The sequence below is a fragment of the Pteropus alecto genome, unplaced genomic scaffold (genome assembly GCF_000325575.1).
Source record: "Pteropus alecto unplaced genomic scaffold, ASM32557v1 scaffold160, whole genome shotgun sequence".
In the NCBI taxonomy this organism is placed as follows: domain Eukaryota; kingdom Metazoa; phylum Chordata; class Mammalia; order Chiroptera; family Pteropodidae; genus Pteropus; species Pteropus alecto.
In genome coordinates this window covers 1860914-1885476 of record NW_006429864.1, presented here as the reverse complement: position 1 = coordinate 1885476, position 24563 = coordinate 1860914, and the positions used below count along the sequence as shown (strand labels likewise).

Sequence of the window (24563 nt, the reverse complement as noted above, 5' to 3'; positions counted from 1 at the left end):
CAACTCATTTCAGCCCAATGCACTATATTTTTGACTGTGCTGCATAGAAGCTGCTACCTACTTAAAACAGCCCCCCATTCTTATTGGAGAAAGAACAAGTTTGTGGACACTGTAATTATCAAAGAAACAGGCCTATCTGGCATGAGAGATCATTACAGGAATGAAACTCAGGATTGCTTGTGAGTGATGCTGTCATTGGTCTGCGTGTTTTGCTCAAACTGAACTAGTAAAGCATTATCAGAAGTCATAATAGTCTCAAGCATATCAGGGGATGAAAGAAGATTGCAGACATGCAAGAAGTGGTTTTGTTGTCTGGTCACTTTTCTTCCAGCCCTTTTCTGTGTCCGCCGGGACACTCACGAGGCGCTAATCCGGTAGGGTGAGCCCGGCCGGCCAAGCCTGCGCCGGGGCGCAGGGGCCCCGAAGTTCCAGGGCCGGGGAGGGAGCGGGGGTCTCCGAAGTTCCGGACACGGAGGCTAGGAGGAGCCCCGAAATTCCAAGTCTTTAAGGGGCGCAGCGGCCCTGAAGTTCCGGAGCTCGGGTCGGGTCGGGGACAGTGCTAGGCGTTCCCAAAGTTCCTTCCCCGAAGGAGGCTGCGAAGGTGTCTCCGAAGTTCCAGACCTTAGGTGGGGACCGGTAAGAGGAGACCCCGAAATTCCCAACCTGGGGATGGAAGAGTGGCAGGGGGTCCCTAAAGTTCAGCAATCGGGGCGATGCGGAGGATCCCCGAAGTTCTGGACCTGGGGTTGGAGGAGGCAGATAATGTATCTCCGAAGTTCTTGACCTGGAGTCGGGGCGTCGCGGGGATCTCGGGAATTCCAAGGTGGGGGACCCGAAGTTGAGGCGCTTACTAGGCTCCCTGCTCCTGATACGGGTGAGGACTCAATCCTGACTAAATATCAAGCCCTGGGACTGGGGCGCATGGGGTGGGGCTTCGCCCCCAGAGGCGATCGAGGATCCCAGGCACCAGGCAGGGTCGGGTCCTCTCCGGGAGCCCCGCGGCGTCTGAGTCGCATGATGAGTTGATGAGTAACTTTCCCCAAACTGGCCAGTCGCAGTAGGAGCGTCCTGGCCGGAAGGGCCTGAGTTCCTGGGACCCCTGCACCGTGGAGCCCCAGCCTGACTCGGACCCGCCCCCAACCCGGGCCAGAGCTGCCGCCCCTCCCCCACCAGGGGTTCCGGTTTCAGACCCTGTGACCTGGACAGCAGCTGCCCAGGACGGAGGCGGGGATGTGGGGGGGCATCCCCCTCTAACCACGGAGGCCACTTGGCCGGGCGTCCCTTCCCCCAATTTTCCCCGCCCCCACAAGTCCCTCCTGGGTTCCCTACAGATCCTGTCAGGACTAACCCATGCAAGTTTGAGCGCGCAGGGGGAGGGTAAGGAAGTCTCCCCTTGCAGCTGTTCCTGGTTTCTGTGGGGTGGTGGATAGGGAACCAGCAAAGAGAATGGGGAGACCATCTCCCAGTCCTGGGTCCTACCCAACCCCCCATGGTATGGGGAGTGAATGGTGATGGGCAATCTGGCAGTGGGCACCAGAGTGGTCTTTTGGGGCTGCATCCTGTCTTTTTACAAGGATGGAGATTCCCTGGGGATTTGGACTTTGACTAAGCCTGTGCCTGTGCCCTAGAGTGGGAGTGGAGGGGGCCTTCTCTGGGGCCAGTGGGAACTGGTTTCCCAGTAGGCACCTGATGATGCCCCACTTTTTGCTGGAGGCTCTGGTGTGGGGAGCCTCCGGTGAATGCGTGGGAAAGTACTGAAGGAGAGCTGGCCTTGGCCGCCTTGGTGCACCCAGAGATTGAGGTGGCTTTACTGGGGATCCAGGAACCAGGATGATGAGAGGTTTATGCTGAGATGTTAGGGGCCACCTGGCTCCTCTCAGAAAGCCATCTCCTGCCCAAGGTGTTGTGGAGGCTTCTCTACATGGAAAGTCAGGGTGTTCTTGCTCTGAGTGATCTACCGATTCCCTCACCTTTTTGATGAAGTTCTATGAATGGTGCACCTTGTAGTGGGTCCTGAGGTTGGACCTGCTTGGCCTCCCTCAACCAGTCCTGGGGGTACACTCACCCTCCTCTTCCCCCAGAGGCTGAACCAGCAGCTCCTGCCATCCTTCTGGTTGCCCCTTGGAGCCCATCCAGTCCAGCCTGACCAATGTCCACAGCCAGGTGAGCCTCTGCCTCTACCAGCTTGGCTCTCAGCCCCTTGTAGGATACTCGGCACCCACTGAGGGTCCTTTCTCCACACAGGGAGCAGCCCATCTTCAGCACACGTGCACACGTGTTCCAGATTGACCCAGCCACCAAACGAAACTGGATCCCCGCGGGCAAGCACGCGCTCACCGTCTCCTACTTCTATGATGCCACCCGCAATGTCTATCGAATCATCAGCATCGGGGGTGCCAAGGTCCTGGCGGGGCCTAGGTTGGGTAGCAGGTGACAAGGGGTAGCAGCAACAAGCCTGGGTCTAGTTGTTGTCTTGCTGTGTGCCCAGGGGCAGAAGGAGGAGGGATCCCTGACCCTTTCTGGGCCTCAGTTTCTTCCTACTGAAATGGCTCAGTCCAAGAGCCTCCAAAGCACTAATATGAAGTGATACCTTGGGGGTCTCATGTTCATTATTAGCTATTCATTTAACCTTGAACTTTGCTCTCCTCTCCGTAGGCCATTATCAACAGCACTGTCACCCCCAACATGACCTTTACCAAAACCTCCCAAAAGTTCGGGCAGTGGGCAGACAGTCGTGCCAACACTGTCTATGGCCTTGGCTTTGCCTCTGAGCAGCATCTGACCCAGGTGGGTCTTGACGGTACATGATGGGAGGGACAGGGCTGAGCCTGGGTCTTCTCCTGGATATACTGGGGCCCCTGGGCCTCCACTTTCCCAGCTGCAGAATTGGACAAGCCAGAAGCCCCTTCATGGTTCCCTGGTTTACATCCCAGCTCTACAGGCCACCCACTCCAATCTTGGGTATACCCTGCCTCTCTTTTGGTGCAGGAATGGGCTGGGTGCTTCCCTACATACCTTAACACTACATCATCACTTCCCTCCACCCTCCACTGCCTCTAGACTTCAGTATTCTGTTATCCATTGTTTTCCTGGATAGTTAGTTCTCTCTGAGTCCTGCTGAGGGCATGACAATTTTCTTCTCTTTCTTCTAGAAGCTTTTGTTTTCCTTTCACATTTAAGCCTTGAATTTATTTCTGTGAGTGGTGTAAGGTAGGAGTATTTTTTCCCACATGAGCATTCAGTTGCTCTTGGGCCAGTTTTGAAAAGACCACTTGCCCTCAGTGAATTGCACTGGCTCCTTTGCATAAATCAAGTGGCTGTATGTCTGTAAATGTTTTCTTTAAAAAATCATTTTCAAACTAAGAAAATTTATTTTAAGATGAAAAAAAAGTATATCCTACCTTAACTGGAAAGCTAGCATAGGCAACAAATATAAATATTAACACGACAAAAATGAGAACAGGGCATTCAATTTCTCACTGGCTAGGGTTCCAAGCCCAAGACTTGCTTTCTCTTTTTCATACAAATATTTACACATGTCTCAGGCGTTAAAGACAGATCAGCACCCACCTAAGGCTCTCCTTGTTGAAATAACTCTGGTTGAGAGGAAATGGGGATTCCTTTCTCATGGTGGCTCAATGTAAGCCTTTTCCATGAACATCCCACCCCTACCCTCAAACAGACTCTGCTCACTGGGGCATCATTTTCCAAACCTTCCCACTCTTCCAGTTTAGGAGATTAGGGGATACACGCAGTTCCTAAAGTTTATTCCTAAGTGACAGGGCCGGCACTGGGTGGGGGTGACCTGGCGGGGCCCTAGAGGAGAACGCCAGGGGTGTGTCGATTGTCTGTTCCTGTCCCTCTCCTCCCGCCCCCCCGGCCCAGTTTGCTGAGAAGTTCCAAGAAGTGAAGGAAGCAGCAAGACTGGCGAGGGAGAAATCTCAGGATGGTGGGGAGCTGACCAATCCAGCCCTGGGACTCACTGCCCACCAGGTCAGCCCTCCCTGTTCCATGCCTGCCCAACGCTTAACCAATATCAGGGGGTCTGTGCACTGTGCTGGTACCCAGAACCAAATGCTCACAGATCCATGGCAGTGACCGTAGAGGAAGGGTATGGGTGCCATGGAGCATGTCTGGGGATGGGGGGGTGGGGTGGGTTTGGCTTAGCTTTGGCTCAGAGAAAGCCAGAAAGCCAGTTCATATGGCAGAGTGAAAATCTGGAAGTTGAGATGGCTAAGTAGGGGCCAGAGTAAAGAACTGTTCCTGGATGGTTTCCCAAATTAATTTATTTAGCATATTTTATTGACCACCTACTGTGTGTCAGGCCCAGGACTGGACATAAGGGTTACAGAGATGAAAACGCAGGCTAGCCCTTGCCCTCAAGGCTCAGTGGTCCAGGCAGCAAGGTGGATTCATAAGGAATTCAGCCTGGTGGAGAGGGCTTCCTGTTAGAATCTGAAATGGATGTTGAAGTTCAGCCCCAGGGAGGGGCATTGCTCCTATGGAATAGCACAGAGGTTTTAGATTGTTCCCCCTTAACAGATATCGAATATTTCAGTGGGTTTAGACTGGTCTGAATCAGGTTTGCTCCTGAGGGGTTGGTGAGAGCCCAGGTAGGCAAGGTGGGGGCCCAGGAGCCATGGGGAGCCCTGGAAGGTGGGTAAGGAGGGGAATGGCGCACTTGGATCCCAGTGTTGGAAAGGACGCCTACCCTGCCACGACCTCGGTAGCACGAGCTCTGATCCCAACCATGACCTAATAGGTAATAGGTCCTTGACTGAAGCCACCCTCCCCACTGCTGTGACCCTGCTTCTTCCCATGCACTCAGGTGCCTCCGAGCCCCCTCGTTAGCGCCAACGGCCCTGGCGATGAGAAATTGTTCCGCAGTCAGAGCGCAGATGCCCCTGGCCCAGCAGAGCGCGAGCGGCTCAAGAAGATGCTGTCAGAGGGGTGAGGGGGGTACGGCGGGACACAGGGGCGGGGCAAGAAGAAGGACGGGGAGAGGAGCTTCTCAGAAACTGCTGGGGAGCGACAGGCGACGGGTTTGACTACCTAAGGCCTGGGGACCCCAATCCTGCGGCTTCCGGAGGCCAACGCTCTCCTGCCTTGACCTCGCCTTCCTGGTGCTGACCCCGCCCCCGCCCGGTCCACACCTCCCCCGGATAGTTCTGAACCCACTGGAGCCTCCCAAACCCACCCCGTTCTAGCCACGTCCCCATGGCTGACCCTTTGTTGCATTCCCGCTATCTCATTGAGCTGACTGATACCACGCGCCTACTCTGATTCCTCTCGTGACAAGGGTCCGCCTCCTGGGTACTTCCCCGCCCTGGCTCCGCCCCTAACCGGCCCGCCCTGGCCCCGCCCCCTAGTCTGCTTTGACTCCGACCCCCTTCCCAGTGCGGGCCCCTTCCCTAGACTAACGTCCGCTCGCCTGGCTCTGCCCCCTGCCGACCCCCGCGTCCCCGCAGCTCCGTGGGCGAGGTGCAATGGGAGGCCGAGTTCTTCGCGCTGCAGGACAGCAACAACAAGTTGGCGGGCGCCCTGCGAGAGGCCAACGCCGCTGCCACCCAGTGGAGGCAGCAGCTGGAAGCCCAGCGCGCAGAGGCCGAGCGGCTGCGGCAGCGGGTGAGGGGACCTCTCTCTCCCAGAGACTCCAAGCGTCTCGGGCATCTGTGGAGCCCCAGCCTCCTCACGTCCTGTCTAGGTTCACAGAGTGGCTGTGTGATCTCTGCAGGTCACTTCCCTGAGCCTCAAGAGTTTCAGGCTCTGTAAAATGGGTCTGAAATAGAATGAACCTCAGAAGGGTGTCAGACCCTAAAGTCTTTCCTGCCATGGGTTGGGTGGTAGGTCCAACCAGGGGGATGGTGAATGCTTAGTCTCAGTGGAACTAAGCAGGAGGCAGATTCCCCAGGGAGTGGCTGACCTTTCTGTCCACGCAGGTGGCTGAGCTGGAGGCCCAGGCAGCCACAGAGCCACCCCCAGTCAGCGAGAAGGAGGGACCTGGCCAGGCTGTGGAGCAACTGGAAGCTCTAGTGCAAACCAAGGATCAGGTGAGCACTAAGAGTGTGAGCATGTGTGTGTCCCCACGCCTCACCTTCCCTGACCTCCCATGGGGGGCGGCTAGGATCTCCAGAACAGACCCTGGGAACTCTTCTCCACTAGGAGATCCAGACACTGAAGAGCCAGGCTGGTGGGCCCCGCGAGGCCCTTGACGCAGTGGAACGGGAAGAGACACAGCAGAAGGTGCAGGTGTGTGTGGTTGCTGGGGGATGGGGTGACCACGTATGGGCAGCCGGCCTCTGGTGTTGGACAGGCCTGGGATCTTCCCTACCTGGCAGGTCCCCCTGAGTCTCAGTTTTTCTACCTGTAAATGGGGTCAGGAAGACATCTACCTAAGGTTGTAAAGGATTGGGAAGACCAGATGCATGGAAGGTCTGAGGTATTTTGTAAATGGTGTTGTTGGTACAATATTTTATATTCAACAAGTAATTTTTGAGTCTGCTGAGTTCCAGCATTTGATGCCATCCAGGCCTCAGCACATCCCCAACCTGAGGTCAGGAATTTGCATTTGAACCAGAGCTGGCTGGCCTGGCTTTCGCTAAAGACTTTATCCAGGAAAAGTTCATGGGGCACGTCCTGTGAGTCTGCAGGTGGAGGTGTTCAACGATATGTTGACCCCCAAAAGCGTCCCAGGGAGAGAGAAGTTGGGGAAATGCTCCCCATTATCTCCTGGGCAGCATGCACAGTATGTGCAAAGGCCCTAAGGTAGGGAGCACATCAGTATGTTCAAGGAGCCACAAGGAGGCCTGCGAGGCTGAGTTGGAATGAGAATGGAGGAGGGAGTGGTGTGGATTTCATCCTGTCTGATGGGTCACAGGAGGGTTTTCAGAAGAGGGACGTGATCAGTTCTATAATTTTCGAATTGGCCAGGGACCAAGGAGTGTCTTGGGCACAGAAGGCAGGGAGGTGGCTTGGCCCAGAGGGGGGCCAAGATGTGGAGGGGGCTTGGCCCAGAGGGGGGTCTATATGGGGATAGCACTCAGATGCTGGATGCCCTTGGACACTTTTGAGGGCCCCCAACCCTGCCTACCCTCTCCCTGCAGGATCTGGAGACCCGAAACACAGAGTTGGAGCACCAGCTACGGGCAATGGAGCGCAGCCTCGAGGAGGCACGGGCTGAAAGGGAACGAGCAAGGGCCGAGGTGGGCCGGGCTGCACAGCTGCTGGACGTCAGGCTGTTCGAGCTGAGCGAGCTTCGGGAGGGCCTGGCCCGCCTGGCTGAGGGCACCCCCTGAGCTTTGAGCCTGGCCACTGGTCCATGTGGAAGCTGGGGCCTGTGGGAGGGGGTTTTACACAAATGCTTCCCACCTGGGGCACAGGCCAGCCGCAGGCGGCACAACAGGCCATTCACCCTGGCAGGGACCAGGGCCAACTCAGCCCAGGGAGGGCCTGGCCACTCACAGCTCAGGGGCTGTTTTGGGCTTTTCATTATGTAGGATTTCTAGACTCCCTAGGGCATGTGCTGGTGCCCTGATTACATTTCTAAGCGTGGCTGTGTGTGTGTGGTGTATGGGCACCCGGGCACCTCAATGCCATCATTGGGCCCACTCCCACCTCCCCAGGTGCACCTTAGCTGCCCTCCATCACATAGGGTTGGGAAGCCACTGACAGGTGAGCAGGGTGAGGCTCAGAGCCTGCTGGGTGTGACCAGTCCCCATAGCTCTGCCCGGCCCTGCTTTCCTCATCTCCTGGGGCTCGGTGTATAGTGCCTGGACCAGGTTGGACTTTGGTTGCCCCTGGTTAATCCCACCTTCACTCTGGCTACAAATCCCACATTTGACAAAGTGCGCATGCAGGGAAACTCCTAGACTACAGCCATATTCACCAAGGGGATGATCTGACCAACCTCATGGCCGCAGTTGGAGAGGTGTAGATGGTATGCCCATTTTCCAGATGTGGGAACAGAGGCCCTGAGGGGATCACCAACTCAAGGTCACCCAGCTAGAACAGCCAGCACTGTAGTTCAAAGCTTTGGGCCTGGCCCAGTGGGAATGGAGACCTGGGGGTGGGGTAGAGTGACATGAGGTTCTGGGGGAACTGAGAGGCACAGACAGCCATACCCTCTTCCCCTGCCCCTACACCAAGAGTCAGACCAGGAAAGTTAAAAAAAAACTCATTTATTGAGTTCCTCCTACAAGTGATATACCCTCACTCTGGGGCCCCACAGCAACCCCCTGTGGTAACCATGGGCTGGGGTCACTGTGTGGAGCTGGATGCAACCACATGGCCAGTGTTCTTTCCTCCTCTGCAGCCTGACTCTTGGCCAAGGCTCTGAAAAGGGACCAGCTGGGGCTGCAGGAAAGAGCAGCCATGTAATGCATAATGTGGGTATCCATGGGCTCTGCTGAGTGGGGGTGGGCAGGCTGGAAAGGGGGACTGTCTCCAAGGGAGGACCTTCTAACCCTCAGCTCGATGAAGGAGTCCCAAACTGGGCAAGTAGGGGCCATGTGGGCCTCAGGCTGGGCCTTGGATGGGCGCTGAGGCCGAATGGGCCTCAGGTCGGGCCCTGGGTGGACGCCCCCTTTGGCCAGCTCTGTTGGCCTTCTGCCGCTGCAGCGTGTGCTCCACCTGCTCCTTGAAGCGCCGGTTCTTCTGCTTGATCTTGGCCAGCTCAGCCTTGCGCTTGGCCTCTAGGTCAGGGTCCTGGCTCAGGGAGGATGAGAAGGTAGCTGAGCTGATCATTCTCCTCACCTTGGGAACTCTGCCCTACCACCTTCCAGCCCAGTCCTCACCTTCCCCTCCAGGATCAGCTGCTTCCGCTTATTGATTTCCTTCTTTTCGTCAAAGTTGGCTGCTTCAAGTTTCTGGGGTTGTGGGGTAGGGATAAGCTGTTATGGGGGTCCCCATCTGGAAGGGATCACCCTGTGCCCCAGGACCAGCTCAGTTCCCTGACACTTACAATCTCGCACTCCCTTCGCACTACGTTGACCTGTGTGAGAATCTGCAGCACCTCAGCCTCCTCCACAGAAAACTCCTCCAGCTTCTTCTCTGTATGGACAGCAGGGGCCCGGGGGATGGCGGGGTGGGGTGGTGGCAGACATGACAAGAAGAAGAAATTCAGCTATATAGTGAGTTCCCCATGCGGTGGGGAATGCAAGGGGTCCAGGGTCATATCAGATAAAAGTCAGGTAGGCAAAACCTGGGATTTCAGACCTAAGGAAAGTATAAACTGCATTTTGTGTGGTTACCAACACTGACTTAGACTAGGAGTAAATTTTGTTTGTTTTTTGATACAGTGTCCTTTAAAGTCAGGGTGTTTCTGAATTTTAGGACAGTCAGTGTGGTGACTGAAGATGCCTCAGTGGCTCTTGGTCTTGGCTACACATTAAGCCACCCGAGGGAGGTTTTAAACAGGCCCAGGCCCTGTCCCCGAGGCCTCTGACCCATCCACAGAAACCATCCGACATAGCCTGATCTCAGAAATCAAAGTCCCTGCCCACTGGATGTGGCTTGTGGCAGCTAACAGCCATGTTGGGAGCTTCCCCACTGGACCCTGTTTCAATAATTAGGCAATTTGGGGGGTTGCATAAGGAAAGCACAGCTTAAGTCTGCTCATGTGAAAAGGCATGTGGGTATCACACCCCATGCCCCCTTACTCACTGATCTGCTCCTCAATGGCATGTACCAGGTGGATGTCATACTGTGTCACCAGTGTGATGGCCTGTCCCTGCCGCCCTGTGAGGATGAACCAGTTACCTCTGTGCCGTGGGCCAGGAGGGACCAACAGAGGCAGGTCAAGGCTCCTCTCAACTGAGGGGAGAACTTGGTGAGCAGGTGGGGACAGGTGAAGGAAGCCTAGTATCAGGGCCTGACACCAGCCAGACCTCTGTATAGTAGGTAAGTCAGTCCCAGAGAAGCTGCAGGACACCAGGCAGAGATGGCTCTCCTGCCAGTTTGGCCCCGCGTGGGGGCTGGCAATGTGGCTGATTTGGGGCATGGCTACCAAGGAGCTCAAGCTGAGTAATGTCAGCAATAAGTCCTGAGAGGCCTCAGCCCAGATCTCTGCATGCCAGATTCTCCATTCCCCATTTCTGTGACAGTGACTAGTGCTGGACCAACACTGATAGCTAATAAGGCTCGTGACTCCTGGAGCAGCCCTAAACTGGCATCACTGTTTCATTACCCATCATTTGATAAAGCAGTGAGACCCAGAGAGCTGATGGGACCTGCCTCAGGCCATAGGGCAAGAGAGAAGGGCCAGTCCCAGTCCAGCCCCAGAAACCACATCTCTCTCCACTCCAGGCACGAGAAAACCTCACAAATGCTGTGCCTCTCCTTGGCAGGGCTGGGAAGCAGAGAGATGGATGCCTCCTTGGTCCCTGGCCACGGTCACAGTGAGGGGCCAAACACAGACACCAAATCTTACAGGGCAACATCACAGCCACCAAGACTCATGCTACCACTCATTGCTAGGTCCTGACTGGCAGCCCTGACAGGTGAAGGGGACTGGGGTGAGGCAACAGGAAGTGGTGAAGACTAGGGCAGGGTGTGCCGTGTCCCCAGGAGATAGTGTATAGGTCACGTGAAGAAGTCAAAGTACCCGTGTCCTTGGCTTTTGAAAGGACAATTCCTCAAGTTTGCAAACACTGACTAACATCTCTCACCTGTGAGCTGTACCCCACCCCAACAACCCACCAATGTCCCACTAGCTGATGACTCTGGCTCCTCATGGTGTGGGTAGGCTGGAGGGACAGGTCCCCAAAGGCCACCCCACCCTGTCTGCTCACCTGCACGGGCCGTCCGGCCAACTCGGTGGATGTAGATCTTTGGAAGCCCAGGGGTGTTGTGGTTGATGACCAACTGCACTGCGGGAATGTCCAGGCCCCTGGAGGCAGAAGCCGGTCAGCGCCATTGTCCACATGGGGAAACTGAGGCTGGGACTCATCCAAGGTCACTCAGCAGTGAAGCTGGGGCCGCCCAACCCTTGCCTAAAACCAGCCTCCCTTTCTGGCCCCTCTGTAGGTAGGGGTGTCACCGAACCAGCACATGAGAGGGAGTACCCTGGGATGCTCACCGGGAGGCCACATCTGTTGCAATCAGGATCCGGTAAATACTGGACTTGAACTTGGCCAGGGCAGCAAAGCGTTCTTTCTGTGCCAGGTCGAGGAGAGAATTGCAGGTTCTGGGGGGCCGGGAAGCACTCTAGCAATCGTTTGAGCACTGATTGTATGAGGTCTGGGGACAGGGTGAAGGCTAGGATGGTCCTGCCTTAACAGGGCTCACAATCCAGTGAGAGAGATGACTGTGAGATAGCCACACCGGGGAAGATGGGGTGGCAGGAAGAGCATTTTAGACAGAGGGAAAAGCATGGGCAAAGGCCCTGAGGCTGGGAGGAGTCTCGGCAAGGCTGGCAGGTGGCGCTTTCCTCACCTGTTTCATCATAGAATGCAGGGCCACAGTGGGGAAGTTGAACTTTCGTAGCATCATGCATAGGATCTGGCAAGTCCTGGCGGGAAGGACATGCTGTCAATCCCTCCAGCTCTGGGGTCCTGGGAAGGTGCTCCCGCCCCTGCCCGGGACCCCAAGCAGATGGCCCTGCACAGATGGGAAAGGACAGGCAGAGGTGCAGGATCAGGTGGACCAGGTAGCAGTCTTGCCTGCTGACATTATCTTTACTGGCTCCTCCCCTGGCCCAAGCCAACAAAGAGTCAGCCCCACGTCCAGACTTTTCTCTTCTAGAAGCCAATAAATTCTTGGGGGATGGCATCAGTTAGGAGGCCCCCTTTATATGGTGTGCACTGCCCATCTACTGGCTCATGCTAGAACACCTTACAGCTTCTTAACAATCTGCCACATGCTTCAGAGAATTCTAAAGTCCCCTGGGACTGCAGGAAGGACAGCCCCAGGTGTGTGTGCTGCTGTGCTGGGCTTCAAGTGACACCCTAAGACCACAACAGATAGGCTGCTCTAAGGCTGGGGACAGCCTGAGGCCACTAATCCTTCAGGTTAAGTGCAGGTTTGCGGAACCCCAAATCCCGGCTCTGCCTTTAGAAGTGGTAACTTCAGTGAGTTGCTTGATCTCTCTGAGCCTCCTTGAGTGAATCCTCCAAAACCTCTGGTCTGAGCAAAGGCCCTGGAGTGCTGAGACTGGCTGTGTGCCTGTCACTTGTGACCTCAGGCCACCTCTCAGGCCTCTGTTAAGGGCTATGGGGGGAGGGCACCCACGCTCACTTGCATGTGTTGGTGAAGATGATGATGGACCAGTCCTCATGCTCGTCCTGGAAGTTCTGGATCAGGTGGACCAGGTAGGCATCCTTGACCTTCTCAGGCACCAGCAGGTAGCGCTGGTCTAGCTGTTCTACTGTGCGCACCCTGGGGATGGGTGGGTTTCAGTTTCCCCTCTGTTGAATTCAGCCAATGCCCTGCCCCCACCATGAGCAATAACCTCCATTGGATGTGACCCCCATACCTCCTGCCTGTCTTCCCCTGCCCCAAATGTAGCTGTGGACTCACGGGGCCTGTGCCTCCCAGAAGAAGGGCTGGTTGGTGGCCAGGCCCTGCAGCTCCTTGAGCGTGTCGGTCAAGGTGGCGCTGAAGAGCAGTGTCTGCCTTTGGGCTGGCACGGCTGCCAAGATGACCTCCAGGTCCATGGTGAAGTCAGTGCAGCCCTGCTCCAATAGCCGGTCCGCCTCATCCATCACCTGCAGTGCCAGAAGCAGTGGGTAGGGGCAGGAAGTTTGGGGTTAGGGCGCTATGCAAGGCCAGCATGCTTCCTCCATGTATCTCCTTACCAGTTCTGGCTGTGGGGCTGGGAGCACTTTCCCTTGATGTCTTAGAGGCCCTGGTCCCTCACCTGTCTCAGCTCCAATGTCACTTCCTCAGAGAGGCCCTGCTCCCAACCACTTTCCTGATACAGGCCACCTCTGTGAGTCTCTGAGCTATCTTTGTCACATTCTTAACACCCTACTTGATGGCCTGTGGGACACATTTCCCAAGTGGATGAATCAGTGTTTAGGCCAACTCACCAGGAAGCGGATCTTCTTGATGCTGAAGGTGTTGGAGCTGCGGAGGTGGTCAGCCAGGCGTCCTGGTGTGGCAATGACCACATGTGGTTTCCGGGAGAGCTCCAGGGCCTGGGCTACCATGTCTAAAGGTAGAGAGGTGGGGCTGGTTAGGTGGTCTGAGGCTATGGGGTCCCACTCCCAGAGCATCCCTGAGACCCCTATACCCATGCCGCCGACAATGATGCAGTCTTTCAGACCCAGAGGCTTCCCCAGGACCCGGAACTGCTCTGCGATCTGGTAAGCCAATTCTCTGTGAGGGTGAAGGAGCAGGGCAGGGTCAGACAGGGGTTCTATGCCTGCCTCCCATTTCCACCTCCAGCCCCAGGGCCTCCTGACTCACTCTCTCCTGTTCAAATGCCCTCTACAGCTCCCAGTCCCCTTTGGGCAAAAGCTGTGACATTGGGTATCGGAGGGCTTGTGTGGACTCTGCCCCTCACCAGACTAGGCCCCAGAACCACCTATGAACCCTCTCCCACCAGCCTTACTGAAACTGGCCTCTCCTCCTCCCATGTCCTCAGCAATGGCCTTGACACTAGTCACTAAAGCCTGAAACCCGAGAATCAGCCCCACCTTCCCAGGGCTAGTCAGTGTTCAAGTCCTCTCTTCTGTCCCTCAGCCCCAGCTCCAACCAAGCCTCTCTTCGGTCCATGTCCCCACTTCATGGCTTCTTGTTTTGCCCGCTCCTGCTCACGCTACTCAGAATCAATTCTAATCTGGCATTTGAGGTTCTCCTCAAATGGCTCTAATATGCCCAGCTCCCAGGACCCTTTCTGTTTCCTGCTTATCACACCTTTGCATGGTGCGCTAGCATTCCCTATCTAAATGACCTTTTCCCAAACTTGTCCCTTTGAGAGACCCTTCTCATCCTTTAAGGCACCCTTGACTGAAGACTTCCTTGACCCCACCCATTCCCAGGCTTTATCTTCAAAATCTGCACTGCCTACCTCTCCTACTGTCATTACAAAACTTATGTCATTTGCCACATCTACCTGCCCAAGAACAGGAAATATGCCTATTTTTTTTTTAATTTTAATTTTTTAGTTTTTTTAATCCCCCCCCAACACACACACACAACTTCCACCCCAGACCTATAGATGTTGACGTCTCTCCTTAAGAACTGGATCTCTGAAGGCGTCTCCTCCCATAAGCTCGTGGCGCCCAACTAGGGCCTGGCGCGCCCGGGGTATGGGCCGTGGCTTCGCTGGGGCTCGAACCCAGGACCTTCTGCGTGTAAAGCAGACGTGCTAACCACTAGACTTTGAAACCACCCCAATATGCCTATTTCTTGAGTTACAAAACTATTGACAACTCCTGTCCAGCCAGCGCTTTCCCTGAGTCAAGCCCTATACTCCCTGAGTCAACAGGAGGCATGATTTCTATTCCCAATTTGCACCCAGGGAAAGTGCTGCTCAGAGAGGTAAAGACACTTGCCCGAGATAACACAGCTGGTTAACTCACCCAGGAGGCCTATTGGGGGCTCACCTGGTGGGTGTCAGGACAAGGCAGAATATGCCATAGGGATCCTCAGACAGCTTCTGCAAGATGGGCAGGACAAATGCTGCCGTCTTGCCACTGCCTGTCTTGGCACAGCCCAGGCAATCCCGACCTGGGCAAAAGGCAAAAAAAAAAAAAACAACACAGTTTAGGTGTAGACAGGTGTTCCATCAAGCACAGTTTACAACAGCTAACTTTTTTTTTTTTTACAACAGCTAACATTTAATGAGCGCTTACTGTGTGCCCAGTACTGGCCTATGCCTTTTCCATTCTGGGAATACTGACAACTTTCCATTGTGGGAAGCTGACAAATTCTAGAAGGGAGAGGCGGTTATCATTCCCATTTAACAGGTGAAACTGAGATTCAGAGATGTGTCCAGGAACATACCTGGTGAGTAGCAGGCTGGACTGGAACCCACATCATTTTGACTCAAGATGCTACTAACCACTGCTACATTTTGACGACCCTATCCCAGCATCTGAGCTTGGGGAACCTGGAATGCCTTCCTCCAATCTGCATCTTACGCTCCCTGTTGATTCTTTCACCTTGTTGAATCTCTAAACTTGCCACGTCCTAGGATTCCTGAGGGCATCTCTGCAATGGCAAAACTGGGTTGGGCCAGAAGAATGGGGAGAAGGGCAGTCACGGAACCAGAGTCCTGGATCTACCGGTAACCTCGACGGCCTCGGTCTCCATGTGGAAAATAAAGATAGTGGTGTAAGATCTACTCAATTTTCCCAGTACTATCGATTAGTCATTCACCAAACCATCCCTTAGCACTGAAATTTAAAGTTTCAGAAGCTACATCACTTGTGCCTGGACACGCAGCAAGTCAGCTGTGCTGCCTAAACGCCAACACAGCCTAGTCTGCCTCCGGAACCCAGGCTCTCCGAAATGCCCGAGGCTGCCCCTCGCCTCGCAGAACCAACGTGGGTAATGAGAAGGGAGGCGACAGGAGCGGGGACGCTTCCTAGGGAAGTGGCCGGGGTATACTCACCTTCCAAGATAGCGGGGATGCAGCCAAGCTGCACAGGGGTGGGCTGCTTCAAACCCAGCTGCCGACATTGTTCCACGAGCCACGAAGACAGCCCGAGCTCCGCGAACCCGGGCATCCTTGTCGTCAGCCTCCGAACCCCTGTGAGCCGCGCTTCCGGCGCGTAACAATGACGTTACTAAAACCTTCCTGTTCATTGGATCCGCTTCGTGCGTGTTCCCGCCCTCATCATCTCTTTCGGCCATTCCCAACCTCTACTACCTTCCATGTTTCCCGAATCCCATTGGCTCGCAGGATCAAGTCAAACTACAATTCCCGAAATGCTGTGCGAGACGCACTTATGTCTCCCACCCCTTTATTCCCGTTTAGGGATCTCCCATTGGCCCCTCTCCCGGCCGGAATGAGTAAACTACATTTCCCGGCCTGCCCGGCAGTGGCTCCTTGCTTCCGGCCGACGTGTTCCTCAAGAAGAGGAGTGGGTGAGATCATAGCGACATGGCGCCCCCGGCACCTGGTACAGCCTCTGGCGGCTCCGGGGATGTGGATGAGCTGTTCGACGTGAAGAACGCCTTCTACATCGGCAGCTATCAGCAGTGCATTAACGAGGCGCAGCGGGTGAAGGTGCGGCCGCTCTGGGTCGCGCGGGACGCTGGGGGCGGAGGTGGGAGACGCTTCCTAGTGGCTGTGGGTCGCACTCTGATTTTGAAAACTCTTCTCTCGGCATTTCCCCCCTACGCATCTCTTCAAAGGCGGTGAGGAGTTAATCCTTGTCTTATGACAGAATACAAAGCAGTAGCAATTTATACTCAGAGCTGCGCACTGGAAAGCATTTGAGTAAGTCGTTTATGCCACTATAGTATTAATGATGGCAGTAATTCTCATTTGTTGAACGCTCACACTATGCCGCCATACTCTCAATACCCGTGAAGTAGGCTATTTATCCTCATTTTACAGTTGAGAATACTGACACTCAAGAGAGAAATGGCTTCCCCGTCGTTACCCTGCCCCACTAGCCCAGTTATTTCTCCCCAAACTCGCTCATTCATTCATTCCTCAGTGAGCATCTCTATGGGTCAGGCAGTGTATTCGTGCTCTCACGAATCTCATCCTTGAAAGGGAGACAAGCAGTAAACGAATAAGTGAGTAAATAAACAAGAAGTCGGGAGTTGATGTAATGGAGAGTAGTTGGAATGAGCTAGAAAATAAACCTGCAGACAGGACCCATCTGGGGAGGAGCTGGTGACAAGAGAGGGGGCAACAGAAGCCTTTTAGTGAGGGACGTGAGCTTTACTCACTTTGAGAGTGAACCATTGGAGAATTTTTAAGAGCAGTGAACATAGCAGGGTCTTTACCTGCCTCCACAGCCTAATGTTCCAAAGAGAGTAAATGAGTAAAGAAGCTAGCGAATACGTATTACAACTTGAACTTGAGTGCTGTGTGTGGGCAAAGGGAGATAAAAAATGCTGAGTTGGTGATTGAGAAGAGTGTGCTGCTTCACATGGGAGTGGTCCCATCAGGCCATACTTCTCTGTCATTTGGACCGGAGACTGAACCTTGAGAAGCATCTAACCCCATAGGTTGCTACAGAGGTGCTGAGGCAATTGTGAGTTCAGGGTAGTCAAGGCATAAGAGGCTGGTGTAGCAGAAGTTGGGGAGTGGTGAGAGGGAGGATGGAGAATGAGGTGGGCAGAGCCTTGGGAACTACAGCAGGGGTTTGGATTTTATTCCAAAGGCATGGGAGGCCATCAACATCAAGCAGGGGAGTGGCAGACATCTTCACAGAAGCAGCCAGAAGTTTGGGAGGAATTTAGACTCTGAAGTAGAGAAGGCTTGCTTCTTCCTATGCTTTTGGCCTTCGACTGTGAACCCTCTGTCCCTAAGCGTCATCTGCATAATGGGGATAAAACCTTAAACACTTCAGGAAGCCATTAGGACTTGTTGAGATGACATTTGCTTGATTGTATTAGTTTTCTGTTGCTGCCTTGACAACTTACCATAAACAGCTCAAGACAACACTGATTTATCATCTCATGGTTCCTATAGGTTAGAAGTTCAACGTGGATGTCTCTCACCAGGCTAAAATCAAGGTGTCAGCCAGGCTGTGTCTTTTCTGGTGATTCTGGGGAATAAGCTGCTTCCAAACTCATTGAGATTGTGGGTGCTCTGCCTGGGGCCCCTCTTAGCTCCCAGAGGCTTTTCTCCGATCCTCAACCTCGCATGTGCCTCCCCTACCATCTCAGAATCAGGCATGGGGTTCTCACACTTGGAGTCTCTTGAATATCCTTTCTGCTGCATTTCTTCTGCCTAGTCTCTGCTTTTAAGGGCTTCTGTGATTAGACTGGGCCCTCCCATATAACTGGCACATTCTCCTCATTTTAGAGTTCATAACCTGAATCACATCTTTGAAGTCCCTCTGGTGATGTATGTAAGCTGTTCACAGGTCTCAGGGACTGGTATGGACATCTCTGGGGAGCCTTATTCAGCCTGCCACCAGAATTGTACATGCTTCCTTGCTGGGGTAGTGTAGACTGTGAGAAGATTGAGATAGACTTTGGCTCATATTCTGGCTCTCCTGTATTCTTTCTGTAACCAGGGCTGAGCCTCAGTTTCTCCTTCTGCCAAACGGGAACGATGACACTTATCTCAGTAGGGTTACTATGAGATTTAGCATCGCACTCACATTCCACTTTTCAGCTTCTGCTGTGTGTCTGTTGTGCTTACATCATAGTAATGTGTCCTTTGAGTCTTTTCGCATCATAATATGCAAACTTTATTTTGCTGTTGGAAGAATGAGCATGACCTTCTGTATGTAGAAAGTGACTGAAAACCATACCAGTCACTCTGGCTGGAGGCACATTTGACCCAGCCTTTGAGCCTCAGACATGCACCCTCTTTGGTGACATGGTAAAGATGCGCTGGCATCAGACCAAGACGTTCCTGACACATCCAGAGAATGGGAGCACTATCCCTGCGCAGCCATCTGATGTGATTTAATTTTGTTCCATGGGGCACCTAAGCCTCTTGAACAGCCTGTACTGCAGTGAATGCTATCCCCAAAAAGATATGTCCACCCAGAACCTGTAAATGTGACTTATTTGGAAAAAGGGCCTTTGCAGACATAATTCAGTGAAAGATCTCTAGATGAGATCAGCCAGGATTTAAGAAGGCCCTAAATCCAATGACTGGTGTCCTTCTGAGTGAAAGGCAGAGAGAGGTTTGAGGCAAGCAGAGAAGATGGAGACAGAGGTTGAGATGATAACAGCCATAAACCAAGGAATGCCCGGAGCCACCAAAGCTGGAACAGGCAAAGAAGGATTCTCTAGAGCCTTTGGAGGGAGTGCGGCCCTGCCGTCACCTTGATCTTGGACTTCTGGCCTCCGAGATTGTAAGAGAATAAGTTTGTACTATTTTAAGCCCCCAGTTTGTGGTAGTTCATTACAGCTGCCCCAGCAACCTCAGACAGACCTGAGGTGGACTTAGATAGAACACTGGTGTGTCCTAGCACTGTGTCACGGTCATGTCCCCATTTGTCAGACATTTCTCAAATGCCCACAAGATGGCAGGCACTATCCAGGTATTGGGGATGAAACAGAGCAGAAAACCTTGAGGAGTTGACCATCTAGTGTGGTTAGGTGACTCTGATGGCCGCAGGACAATAAGGGGAGGGGATGCACTCCCCCACCCCCACTTCATCACTGGCTTCCCCAGACAGTACCTCATGTTCTCAGGCCTGGCTGCACCTCTGCACTGCCTGGGAACAGGTTAGGACCACCCTGGTGTTGGGTGGCATTGGTAGGCATGGGCCTCCTGGCATGGCTGGTTTCTGAGCTCCCAGGTGATTCTGATAAGCTGTTGGGACTGGGGACTAGAGCGCTCAGTTGGTGTCATGCATCAAGGTTCCTGAGGTGCCCCTGTTCTGTACATCTGCCTTTGTCCTTACACCTCCCAGAAGCTTTACTTAATCCAGCTGATTGAGGGGTTCCTGAGCATCAGCATGAGGCATCTCGGTGGCACCTCAGCAGCTCTGTGGGGTTGTTGGTAGTGCCAGTTTTACAGCTGAGGCTCAGAGTCGCTTCTGAGACCCAGGGTCCCCTTCAGGATGTCCCACTGTGTCCTTGCTTTGAAGAGCCAGCCTGCGTGTGTCAGGTTTTTTTACTGAAGGTGGTGTGGGGTGCAGCCTGTGGACCTCTTCCCTGAGTCACAGGGTGGTTCCTGAGGTCTCACCTGGCCTAGGCTGGACACAGATGTCACTGTGCCAGGTCAGCAGATCTGAACTCTCTGAGCGAGGTGAACCTTAATCTCTTCTGTGTGTCATGTTTAAAGAATGTTTTGAAATAAAAGGACAGGAAGAAGCTGCATTGAATTATTCGTTACAGAAAGTAAAGTCTCCTTCGCACATCTCCACCCAGGTCCCATCTATTCTCCAGCATCATTCATCCCCTTGCTATGTGGCTAGAGTGATTGTTGCACTCTCATTGGTGCCTAGTTCCTCACCTGGATGAACAGGGGTGACAAGCCTCCTTCCCGGAGTGAAGTTGGGGTAGAACAAGATCAGATAGTTGCCCACCGTGCTATGTGCAGAGGTCTCTTTCCTGCGGCCCAAGATCACAGGCCGCTGAGAGCCAGGGCCTGGACTCCACCAGGGAAGCTCCTAGCCTCTGAGACCTGTTCAGCACATGACCCCATGCATCCTGACCCGCCTGTTTCCACAGCCATCAAGCCCAGAGAGAGACGTGGAAAGAGACGTTTTTCTGTACAGAGCGTACCTCGCACAGGTGAGCGTGTTCTTTGACTCCCAGTGTCCCTGGAGATGGGAGAATAAGGAACAGAGTTCTGAGTGGAGGTGGTGGTTGCTGGCCCCAGGCGTTAGGACTTCACCAGGGTGATGCTGGAGCCTCTCTGTGTTCCAGGGGCTGGGAATATGTAAACCTCATGGCAGGGGAGGGCAGATAGAGCTGACAGCATGGTTGTCTCACCACAGAGGAAGTATGGCGTGGTCCTGGATGAGATCAAGCCCTCCTCGGCCCCTGAGCTCCAGGCTGTGCGCATGTTTGCGGAGTACCTGGCCAGCGATAGCCAGAGGTGAGGATGGGGTGGGGATTGTCTCTCTTCCCTGCCCACTCACCTCCTAGAGCCTTGGTTTCCCTCAACTGCCCAGTGGAGGGCGATGATGGTCCAGCTTCTAAGGGGTCTGGGGAATCAGACACTCTGAGGGACTCCTTGAATGTATGGCTCTGGGTGTTGCAGAGGGTAGTCTCAGCCTGACAAAAGAGGTGGCTATACCACCTGCTAATCGTCTCCCCAAGATGGGGGTCAGGTCACTCTGGGCTATGGGCCTACCTCAGCAGCCCACTGCAGACCAATGATTGTTAAGCTTTCCTGAGGGCAGTAGTCAGGGGAGGTTGGGGTAGGGGATGTGGGGACCCATAAACCCCACACCCTCCTGTGGCCCAGGGAGGGCAGGGTGGGTCTTGCCTGCTTACACTAGGGCCCGGGCCAGGACCAGTCTCCCCAGGACTAGATCTACCTGTGTTTAGCCACTCAACTTGCGGGCTGCAGGCAGTTCCTGCTTCACATTTTCACAGGCTGTTCCCTTGCCACAGGGATGCTCACCCGGGTGCACATGAGCTCATGCTTTTTGGCTGTTGGTGGAAGCCAGGTGACCCTGCTCCACCTGTGCATGGAGAACCCACACAACCTAGCAGGCTCCAAAGCCCACAATAGGGAGCCATTCTGCTCTGTGCCCTGCCCCTGTTCCAGCCCCAGGAACCCACCACCCTGGGCCGTCCTTCAAGGCACTGTGATGCCTCACAAAGGGGTCTTTCCCAGTTTCTGCCCTCTGGAGCTTCCTAGACCAGGATGTGGTCCTGACCTTAGTGATGCCACGCTTCCCTTGTGGGCCACTGAGGCCATGGGCGAGACTGTCTCCTGTGACCCCCACCTCTGCTTCTGTGGAGGGCAGTGCCCTGTTACCACCTCCTGTGATCAGGCTCCTTCACCTTCGAAGCCCAAGGTTCAGGGACTTTGCTTGTGAGCAGTAGCAGCTGAATGGGCCCCCCAGAATACATGTCTGTGTCCTGGCACCCAGAACCTCTGAATGTGACCTCAATGGAACTGGGGTCTTTGTAGATGTAAGTAGTTAAAAATCTTGAGGTCATTCTCCATGTAGAATAGGCCATAAGTCTAGTGATTAGAATTCTCATAAGAGACAGAAAGGAGACAGGAGAAGACAGTGGTAGAGATTGGGGTGATGCAGACACATGCCAAGGACTGCCGCAGCCACCAGCACCAGGAGAGAGACCTAGGACAGACTCTATCAGAGCCTCTAAAAGGAGCCAGCCCTGCCGATACCTTGATCTCGGACCTCTGGCCTCCACACCAGTGAGAGAATACCTGTTTTGATCCTCCTAGGTCACTGTGCTTTATGTCTGCAACCCCAGGACACTAAGACAAGTGGCCTCTTGAGGCCATCATTTCTTCCACTCTATACTTCACTAGCCAGAGTGACAAGCCCTATTCTCTTATGGACGGGGAAAGAACCCCTGGGTCCTCCAGGAGCAGTGGCATTACAGAAAAGAATCCCAGGAAGCATGGGGCACGGGGCGGGCATTCAGGAAAGCACAGTGATGTGAGGTGGGTCCATCCCGGCAACACAAACCACTGCCCCTCAAAGACAGCCAAGCAGGCAGGCGATGGAGAAGGTACAGGACCCTGTGAGGGTAATTATAGTATGTGACAGGAACACCATGTAACACTAACATTGCAATGACAACAGGCAGTGCGTCCACACCATGTGTACCAGGGACCAGGCCAGAAGCTTCAGGGAGTGGCTTCAGGGGCTCTTTCCTAGCACCTGCATGACATGTACCCATTTGTAGAGACTGGACCTGGACAGCAGTGGTGACTTGGGCTGGGCCCACGCCTCCCTTCTCTCGTCAACTGTTCAGCAGTCCTTTGAAACATGGGGTCTCAGCTCCATTTTCCAGTCAAGCAGACTGGCTGGGGCCCCCTGGGGCTCTGAGAGTATCCAGTTGATCCTTGGCCCAGTACTGACTGCAGCCTGGCTGCCAGGAACAGCTGGCACACTGGGCCAGGACCATAGTCCTCAGGAAGGTAGCAACGTCACTGGTGTGAGATTTACCTGTGCAGCCTCAGGTCCCCACACAAGTGCCCCTAGTGAGTCAGCCTGTTCCTCTGTGTCCGAGGCAGAGGAGACACAGCCCCATGGTTCTGAGGGCCAGGGTACCTTGGGCTGTCATTCGTGCTGCTTGGTGGACATGGCCCTTCCCACACCACATCTTCCCACGAGGCCAGGAGTGCCTAGCCTGGGTTTCCCTGTCTGTGTGAGGGGTGAGAAGTGCCTCATGGGAAAGTGGTAAGGCTAGCACGCAGGGGGACTAGACAGAGACACCTGTGCCTGTTCTGCCTCCTGCTGCTGTGCACTCCTGGGGCCCTTTCTCATTCTCTGGGTCTGTCTGCTCCTGCAGGGACGAGGCTGCTTCCTACTGCAGACCCTAAGTATCTTGTCTTGCAGGGACATGATTGTCGCTGAGCTGGACCGAGAAATGAGCAGGAGTGTGGATGTGACCAACACCACCTTCTTGTTGATGGCTGCCTCCATCTATTTCCACGACCAGAACCCAGACGCCGCCCTGCGCACCCTACACCAGGGGGACAGTCTGGAATGGTGAGTTCCCACCCTGCTCCAGGGGGACGGCGCGGCATGGTGAGTGTCCACCCTGCTTTGGGAGCCGAGTATCCACCCTGCCCCAGGCGGACAGCCTGGAGGACTGAGTGGCCGCTCCAGTCTTTGGCTGCCCAGGGCCTCTGGCCATAGTCATGAGAATGGTGAGGTGGGGGGCTGCTTTGAGATATCCATGGGGCCCAGGCCTCCCATTCAGGCTGCAACTCCTATTCTTGGTCCAGGAACACTCCTTTCTGCACGGCTGGGCTGCTGTTGCAAGGGCACAGTGCCCAGGGCTGAAAACCTTCTGTTCCCGACAGCAGAGCAGAAAGCACCTTTGTCTCTGCCCATGGTTTCTGTACACTCCCCGCTACCCCCTGGCCTTGTGTTCTGGCCCTGGCCTTTCCATATTCTCCCCCAGAGGCTGACCCTTGTTCAGGACACTCCAGGGCTGGGGAGCTGGAGCCCAATGCAATGTGCAGTCAGCTCTACCCCCCACCACCACCACCCATGGGGGTGACTCTGGGCTGATGCTACATCTCAAGTGCTGTGTGCAGGGCTCATGCTTAGGGCTCTGACCTCAGAGGGCACAACTGCCCTTTCACGTGAGCTCTCTGGTACCTGCTTTTCCTTGGTTAGTTGGTTACCACACATTTGTTACATATTTGTTTATGCCCCACCTCAGTCCAGAAAGGAGTTTGCAGCAGCTCAGAAACAGTCGTGGTGTAGGGCTGATAGGCAATGGATTCCTCAAGCGTTTCTCAGGCTCCTATGGGGGCAGCTCTGGGTGTTGGGTCATGTTACAGCAGGAAAACCTGGGAATGAGCAGCCACATAAGTAGTGAGCCATCACAGCTGTCGGGGGCTGAGAGGAAGACAGTGGTCGTGGGAACTGAAGGGATGATCAGCTGGCCCCACACAGCATTGCATGTGTGACAGAATTCGGGAAGGGGCGGCAGTGGGGCATGGACATGGTGCCCAGCCTGGGGGTGGACAGGAATTGAGCCACAGGCCAGAGTCTGCACCCTTGGGACCCCATGGGAGCTCCCCAGGCGTGGTCAGTGGTGAGATGGAGCCAGGGCCCCAGGGGTGGGTGGTGGGCTCAGCCCAATGAGTGTCGCCCAGGTCTGAGTCCACTCTGCTGGACTAACGGTCAGCTTCAGTGTCACCCTCTACAAGACAGGGCTCATGGCCTGAGCACTCATAGGAGTGTTTTGGAAGGTGGCGCCCACATGGAGTGAGGCCTGATGGGGATGGTGTGGGGAGGGTGCCTGCTGACCACCTGCCTTGCTCCATAGCATGGCCACGACAGTGCAGATCCTGCTGA

The 24563-nt window shown here is 54.5% G+C and overlaps 3 protein-coding genes across 6 annotated transcripts in view; 2 read left to right on the top strand and 1 right to left on the bottom strand.

The window, feature by feature from the left end:
• The first annotated feature begins 340 nt into the window (after nt 1–340).
• On the top strand, nt 341–7551 carry HOMER3 (homer scaffold protein 3). 4 transcript variants are annotated; one of them, XM_006904330.2, is made up of 10 exons: nt 341–374; nt 2082–2163; nt 2245–2401; nt 2656–2787; nt 3886–3993; nt 4829–4950; nt 5469–5625; nt 5940–6050; nt 6163–6249; nt 7104–7551. In XM_006904330.2, the coding sequence occupies exons 2-10, from the start codon at nt 2150–2152 to the stop codon at nt 7293–7295; spliced, it is 1080 nt and encodes a 359-aa protein (XP_006904392.1). In that variant the 5' UTR covers nt 341–374; nt 2082–2149; the 3' UTR covers nt 7296–7551. The 4 variants fall into 4 exon arrangements, with proteins under 4 accessions (XP_006904392.1, XP_015442419.1, XP_015442417.1 ...); XM_015586933.2 differs by lacking the exon at nt 341–374 and adding an exon at nt 416–626; XM_015586931.2 differs by lacking the exon at nt 341–374 and adding an exon at nt 416–636.
• Nucleotides 7552–8161: 610 nt separating this feature from the next.
• DDX49 (DEAD-box helicase 49) lies at nt 8162–15714 on the bottom strand. Its single transcript, XM_006904328.3, has 13 exons — nt 15557–15714; nt 14547–14670; nt 13229–13314; nt 13026–13147; nt 12514–12701; nt 12232–12372; nt 11431–11506; nt 11075–11151; nt 10788–10885; nt 9661–9735; nt 8960–9048; nt 8793–8864; nt 8162–8703 (listed from the first exon to the last, which is right to left on the bottom strand). The coding sequence occupies exons 1-13, from the start codon at nt 15669–15671 to the stop codon at nt 8515–8517; spliced, it is 1452 nt and encodes a 483-aa protein (XP_006904390.1). The 5' UTR covers nt 15672–15714; the 3' UTR covers nt 8162–8514.
• A 280-nt stretch (nt 15715–15994) lies between these two features.
• COPE (coatomer protein complex subunit epsilon) overlaps nt 15995–24563 on the top strand; it is a 15320-nt gene continuing 6751 nt past the window's right edge. The window contains exons 1-5 of the mRNA XM_025044073.1: nt 15995–16174; nt 20266–20328; nt 20535–20635; nt 23088–23240; nt 24535–24563. Coding sequence (XP_024899841.1) covers nt 16049–16174; nt 20266–20328; nt 20535–20635; nt 23088–23240; nt 24535–24563 — 472 coding nt within the window. The 5' untranslated portion in view covers nt 15995–16048. The remainder of the gene's footprint in view (nt 16175–20265; nt 20329–20534; nt 20636–23087; nt 23241–24534) is intronic.